Source organism: Pollicipes pollicipes, unplaced genomic scaffold (genome assembly GCF_011947565.3).
Source record: "Pollicipes pollicipes isolate AB1234 unplaced genomic scaffold, Ppol_2.1 Scaffold_4002;HRSCAF=4701_pilon_pilon_pilon, whole genome shotgun sequence".
Taxonomy (NCBI): Eukaryota; Metazoa; Arthropoda; class Thecostraca; order Pollicipedomorpha; family Pollicipedidae; genus Pollicipes; species Pollicipes pollicipes.
In genome coordinates this window covers 28,801,189-28,808,363 of record NW_023596420.1, presented here as the reverse complement: position 1 = coordinate 28,808,363, position 7,175 = coordinate 28,801,189, and the positions used below count along the sequence as shown (strand labels likewise).

The 7,175-nt window shown below is 51.6% G+C and overlaps 1 protein-coding gene across 1 annotated transcript; it reads right to left on the bottom strand.

Moving 5' to 3' along the window:
• Nucleotides 1–721: 721 nt before the first annotated feature.
• On the bottom strand, nucleotides 722–6,188 carry LOC119093113 (uncharacterized). Its single transcript, XM_037216010.1, has 4 exons — nucleotides 6,153–6,188; nucleotides 5,011–5,131; nucleotides 4,143–4,241; nucleotides 722–953 (listed from the first exon to the last, which is right to left on the bottom strand). The coding sequence occupies exons 2-4, from the start codon at nucleotides 5,125–5,127 to the stop codon at nucleotides 798–800; spliced, it is 372 nt and encodes a 123-aa protein (XP_037071905.1). The 5' UTR covers nucleotides 5,128–5,131; nucleotides 6,153–6,188; the 3' UTR covers nucleotides 722–797.
• Nucleotides 6,189–7,175: the final 987 nt, after the last annotated feature.

Genomic DNA, 7,175 nt, shown 5'->3' with positions numbered 1-7,175 from the left:
GGTTAACATACGAATACAAATAAAACGCAGAAAAACCGACCGCCTCGAAATCTGGTTGACCATATCCGGCGATCACTTTAAGTGGGAAGGGGGCCTCTCACCGTCAGAGGGCCTTTTTCACTTGTGTCCCCCCGCACACACAGACACCTAAGACTGCACTGCGCCCCTACACGGTGCAGAAGCCGCAGTGTCATTCCACTGCCTGCACCAGATCACGCCACTCCTGGCACCGCCCCCGCCGCGCCAAGATCACCTGGTGCCTTCCAACTGCCGCGTCAGGTCAAGGTAATTCCTACGAGACCACTACGCGTCCTCCAGATCCTGGGATCAGGTCCCCCTAACCTCTCAGAAGGTCACCGCAGGCCCCCCCCCCTCCCAATTCCCCTGGATCCTCCTGCGAGGCCACCGTAGCGCCTTACGAGGTCACTTCGCCTGCTCCCAGCTCTGAGAGCAGGTCACCGTTGCCCCTCCCCCGGTCACTGCATCTGCTGCCAGTGGCCGGATCAGGTCAGCTGACCGCCGCGGTCGCTGCGGGTCTCCGCTGAGCTGCGCTCCACCTGGAGCTGACCGCCGCGGTCGCTGCGGGTCTCCGCTGAACTGCGCTCCACCTGGAGCTGACCACCGCGGTCCCTGCGGGTCTCCGCTGAGCTGCGCTCCACCTGGAGCTGACCGCCGCGGTCGCTGCGGGCCTCCGCTGAACTACGCTCCACCTGGAGCTGACCGCCGCGGTCGCTGCGGGCCTCCGCTGAACTGCGCTCCACCTGGAGCTGACCGCCGCGGTCGCTGCGGGTCTCCGCTCAGCTGCGCTCCACTTGACAGTTCGGGTCCGTGTTCCGACGCCGGCACTTGCCCGCCAGACAACCACTAGTCACGGCGCTGTGAGAACGCGAGTTCAGCTCCTCCCTGTCTCGCTGCGCGGTGTGGATTGCCTGCTCGTACGTCCACGTGATCCACTGCCGGCGCAGAAGGGCGATGTCAGGCGCGATGGGGACTTTGCGGGACGATGCGCTTGGCACAGGAGGCGAGTTTGGGTGACTGAATTGTTTATGGAGAGATGGGGTGAGAACGAGAGTGACGACGGAACCGATTGCGAGGGAAAGAAAATCAATTTCCAGGGAGAGAGGGAACGAATAAGAGAGGAAGGGAGACGGAGGGGAGAGAGAAAGAGCAGAAAATGGAGGAAGAGAGATGAAGGGCGACGGAGAGACATAAGGAGAGAGTAACAGAGAGATACAGAGACGGGGGACGGGGGGCGTCGTGGGAGTGCGTACCCGCATATGTATATATGCGCGTGCGTGTGTGAAAGCGAGAGATCACTGCTGGCACGGGCTGACAGGCGATACTGGCTCCCGTGTCGCAATCCAACTGAGTCGACGGAGTGCTACCATGACGTGGCGTGGGTTTTTACGCCCGTGCTGCAGGAACACACGCAGCTGCCCCGCAAAGTGACGTTGAGTCTGCTTTTTTGCCTGTCGAGGCCACTTTGGAGTGTTGCGCGGACGGCGGCGAACGTCGAAAGCGGTGACAGTTCACCATTGTGGACAGTGACTGCCGCCATCGGCACCCAGCCAGCGTCAGCACTGAAAGCCCCAACAAAGACCTGTGTAGTGGCTAGCCACCAGTCACTTGGTTGGTGTGTGGTTGATGAAATTTTTCAAGTTGCCCCGGCCGGATACTTTAGGTTAACTAACGGGGGTGTCTTTGAGAGTCAATAGATCATTTTTTTTGAAATTGTACAAGTGTACATGCCGATGAACCAGCAATGATCCATTGCAGGTTTTGGGTATGGGTCATTTTAGCAAGTAACTACTTTTGGCCTTCAAAAATCTCAAATAAAATTCTGTTGATGTCCCTGTGATCGATTTATTCGAAATGAGCATCAAAAACTACTCGTAAAGCAAGCTATCCAGCGAAAAACCAGTCAAGTTTTACCTCGGTCGGGCTTCCATACCTGACCCAAGGTCAATAGAGTTCGTCGTGTTCCTAACTTCAATTGGTTAATTGTCTAAGAAAATGCCTGACGCATGCGTGGCTTCACCTAACACTCCGCTGCTGCATCAGACTGAAGGATTCCCAGGAATTACCTTCGCCGACAGCCATAGCCAGACTTTGACTTGCCATGGGTCGGCGCCACCTTACAAAGCACGTCCAATTTTTTACACAAAAATTCCGCTATTTAATTGCCTATAGCTATGCGAATTTTGACGCGACTGCACCTACCAGGCGGAAATTATTTTGAAAACCTTCGAGCGGTCGAATTAACCCACTCCCTCACCCGAGCTCGTCTTGAAGGGAATGCTCCACATTTTAAGACAATGAATTGAAAATCAGATATGATGCACTTAACTCACTTACGACTATTGACGTATTCTTAAGTGGAGAACACTGTTTTAGGCAACACAATTTCTCTTTTTAGTAAATATGATCCTCAATACGGCATTGTTTGATTGCGTTAAGGAACATTTGTATGACGTTGAAGTGCTGCCTACCTAGCCGGGCAAAATTACTGCTTACTTGTAGTGCTGCAAGTTCTTCGACAAATGACAGCACTGCTGAAAGTGTCCGCTCAGCAAAATACCGATATGTGTTCGTGTTTTGGCCCCTTCTCGTGTTGGTTCTGCAGAGTTATCCGGAAGTTTAATATGTTTACTCGTATTGACATACTTGGCTAGGCGCTATTCTTAAGTTATTCGATTACAAGTATTATTTCAGTACTAACTAGCAAGTGAAGAAATCATGCCCAGCTTCCTATATTAGCTAGCACAAAGCGTGCTTAGTGACGGAAGCTTGCCCAGCATGCTGATTATTTTTAGAGAGCCAATAGACGCCCACTATATTTGAGAATCGCGCTCACAGACGCCAGATCTGAACGGCTGGACGATGCCTTCTTCCTGGCCTTATTGCCGCCTGGCCTGCGGGACGGCAGGATTTGAATGGCGTTGGCATCATTGACATGGCGTGGCATGACGTGATGCATGTCTAAATGGCCTCGAAATAGGCTGCACGAAATAGACTGTGTATATCTTTGCGGGCATGTAGCTCAGAAACCATAAGGATTAAAGTCTTAAGTACGGCATGGCTGTGAACTACACCCAACGATCTTCAAAATATTTTTCCAGCCCAAAACCTTATACAAATATGGAACACTCCATTCCTTTACCCAATGCGATAAAATAACTCTTTCCCTGCACATTTTGCTTCGACGTCCCGACTTTTACCGCCCTGTTTTCACCATACATTCCGCCTCTGTGAACAGATGGTCAGCCCTCAAATCTGTTCGTGTTTCTGATGAGAACTTGTGTGAAAGCCCTGCGTGCATTTCATCGCAATGGCTTTTAAAACGCGCCCCTGCGAGGTGGCCCACGATGCTCACCACCTCCTGCCAAGATGTCCAGATGAACAGGAGTACGTCGATTAGTCTCTATCAGTCAGCCTTTCCAACAAGTGAAATGCGGTTGGATAGACTGGTCAACACAGTCCTGCTCCCTGGGCATGTTGGTAGAAGGTAGCGAGTGTCGCCAGCCACCTCGCAGAGTACTTTTTCAAAGCCATCACGGCAAAAAGGCACACAGGGTTCTAATGCGTGTTCCGCAATCAGTAATTGGCGGTCATGGCCTGAGGCTCTCTTGTACTGTGGCACCTTTAACTGTTGCTGGACGCCGTCACAGACCCCCTTACCATGTCACGTGGCAAATCAATGTCACTCACAAGTCCCACGTCTGGTAGTGCATGCTTCGGGGGCTATCACCCAAGCTCGCATGACAGTTTCAGTCATGTGGAAGTCATGTCTGCTCGGTATTAGCCAGATCCGTTCAGCGCTGGCTTGGGATGAAATCAATATTACGCCCCGCGAGAGTGAGTACTGCCTCGGAAAGACCGACAAGACCCGTGACTCTCATGCGCCGGCCACCAGAGGTAAATTTGCTCAGCAAGTTTCATGGTAATATTTCATGTTTAAATTCCAAATTCAAAGCACAGTTCTGTACTTTGAGACATCGGAGACGTTTCACCCGGAACTGCCGTCCAAGCAGCCTTCTGTAAAATTTTCAGACCCCATTTCTCTCCCACGGCCTGAGCTGCCCTGCCAGTAACTTTGCCGTGGACTTTCTGTCGTGAAGGACGTGATGTATGGCGGCACTCACCTGGAATAGCTTCTCCCAGGAGGCCTGCGTGTGTCTGTCCCAGTGACCCGACCTCTCCTGGGTGGCTCTCACGACGGCGATGAACTGCTCACCCAGCAGCTGAGACAGAGCCCGGCACGTATCAGAAGGCTGCGCCCGCTGGGGCCGGCACAGGCGCTGGGCTGCGCCTACTGGGGCAGAGGCAGGCGCTGGATGGCGCCTGCTGGGGCCTACTCAGGCGTTGGGCTGCGCTCGCTGGGGCCGACATAGGTGCTAGGCTGCGCCCGCTGGGGCTACCACAGACGCTGGGCTGCGCCCACTAGGGCCGACACGAGCGCTGGGCTGCGCCCGCCGACACAGGCGCCGGGCTACGCCAGCTGTGGCCGACGCAGGCGCTGGCGAGTGGTCAGTCGGTGTGGCTCGTACGATTTATCAGTCGAGTGGATGAAAGGCCTCGTAATGCTGAACCGCAGTCCAAAGCTGGGCATAGCAAACTGCCTTACCCTGTAGATTTGTCCCTTCTTATCTGAGAGTTGCCTCGAAAGATAGCATTAGTTCCTCTAAAGCAAGTACGCTAGTATTCTGACTCTGCACCGGCTGGCGTTCGTCGACCACTGAGTCCGCAAAAAAGCATTCGGACGCATTGAAAGCCGGGTGATTTCTAGTCGAGCCATCGTCGCTATGAATGCACAGCGAGACACGACTGATGAGCTAGTGCGGCGAGCAGAGCCGGGCGGAGCCAAGCTGCTGGCGAAGCACTCACCAGCATCTGAGCTGGTGCGGCGAGCAGAGCCGGGCGGAGCCAAGCTGCTGGCGAAGCACTCACCAGCATCTGAGCTGGTGCGGCGAGCAGAGCCAAGCGGAGCCAAGCCTCTGGCAAAGCACTCACCAGCATCTGGTGTGGGAAGGCTCCGTAGGCTATGTGCCTAGTGCACAGGTCGTGGGTCAGCGCTGAGCACTGCTCCTCCGAGTCCAGCCGGCTGATGATCTTGTTCACGAAACCCATCACTCTGAGCCGACAAACAGCAGGCGTGAACACGAGACTGTACGGACCCACTCACTGTGAACCAACGAACAGCAGGCGTGAGCCCGATACTGTACGAAGCCCAATTACTTCCGGGCCCAAAAATAGCAGGCGTGAAGCCGAGACTGCACGAAAGCCCATCGCCCTAAGCAACGAACAGCAGGCGTGAGCCCGAGACTGTACAAAGCCCATCACTTGGAGCCAACAAACAGTATGTGTGAGGTTTGTAACTGAATGAAAAAATCAGTTCGTGAACAAACATCATTTAACGAGTGGACACGTAACAATCGACATGTGCACAAATCGACCGTACATATGGACAATCAGCTTGCTGAACCAACCGATGACTGTACTGCATACTGAACACACCACACCACACACACACACACCACACACACACATATATATATATATATATATATATATATATATTATATATATATATGTATATATATAATATATGTAATATATAGTTTCCGTCTGAAAGGGCGTTAGATTTGACTAGATCCCTTCGATAAAATGCACATGACGGTTCTGACCTTTTGTCTATGCGCCTCGCCTGTCGCAACCCGCTAGGTTTTACTACCGGACGTCAGCAAGCACAGTCTGCTCAGTAAGGAGCGATAAGTGTCGTTCATTCGAATAAAAGACCCTGCTAGCGTATCAACAGAAAAATGGCGATCTTCGTTGTACGGCTGGAAAATCGACCAGAGGAAATCTGCGCTGGTGAGCAGTGAGCAGGTGCACTGAGTGACGTCCACTGGTGAGCCCTCATACGAACTATTGTCATCCCGGCTATAGCGGAAGTACGAGCTGCCGAGAGCCAGGGACGACAGACCGCTGCTCCCTCACTCTCTACCACGCTTAGACGCGGTCTGCGCGTGTGCCTGTACTGACAACGCACAGGCACTAACGCTAACACTGGCACTGACACTCGCACCGAGCAATGGGCACGACGCTCATCACGTCGATAGAAAACGACATAAATACCCTGCGCCTGACAGGACCTGTATGCGTGCTGCTGGAGATGCGTCGACGTCCTCAGCTCCTCCATAATGACCTCCCCGGAAACGCCCAGAACGCACTCTTCATCCTCCCGGGTGAGCCTCGAATAATCTGGGGAGTGAACACGCTTGATGTGGCAAGCACAGCTACAGACCTTTGTGTCTTTTGTGAATCGCGATGCTGGCGGTGCTTCAGTCGTGAAATTCATCGAGTCAGGCTCAATTCAGAATTTGCTTACATGAAAGCTTATAAAGCATCAGAAGGCTACAGAAGTCGTGCAGAGATGAAGTACGCGTGGAAGGGAAGGAAAGAAGGTGTAGCGTCAAATAAAGCGTAAAAAGGCAGGGGAGCGAGGGGGAGGGGGTGGACAACGACAATTCAAATGTGTTTGCAAATTATGCTGAAGTATGAATGCTTCAAAACCTTACATCCAAATGTTGTTGGCTTCCTCTCCTGACAAGAAACACACCCGGCTTTGTTTTGCACCCCCAGATCATAAGCGCCCAATCTGACGTTACCCGTTTTTATAAGCCGTTATGCTCAACATATCGTGACCAGGGAAGAGGTCGCTGGTGCGTGCGTAATAATAAATGTCGAGAGCAATCAGTGCTAATTGGGTGTGGGAAACGAGCCAGAAGTACCTGTGGTAATTTATGGATAGCACCTCATAGAACATACACATACAAACAACACACACACACACACACACCACACACACACCACCACACAACACACACACACAACACACACACACCACACACACACACACACAACACACACACAACACCACACACACACACCCACAACATATGATAGATTATAGAGAGAAGATATAGATAGAGATAGATATATAGATATATATATAGAGATAGATAGAGATATATAGAGATACGAGATATATAAATATATTATAAAAATATATATATATATATATATAATATATATATATATATTTGTATACATATATATACATATATGTCTATATGTGCTTAACAATACCACCATATCTATAACATAATATAATA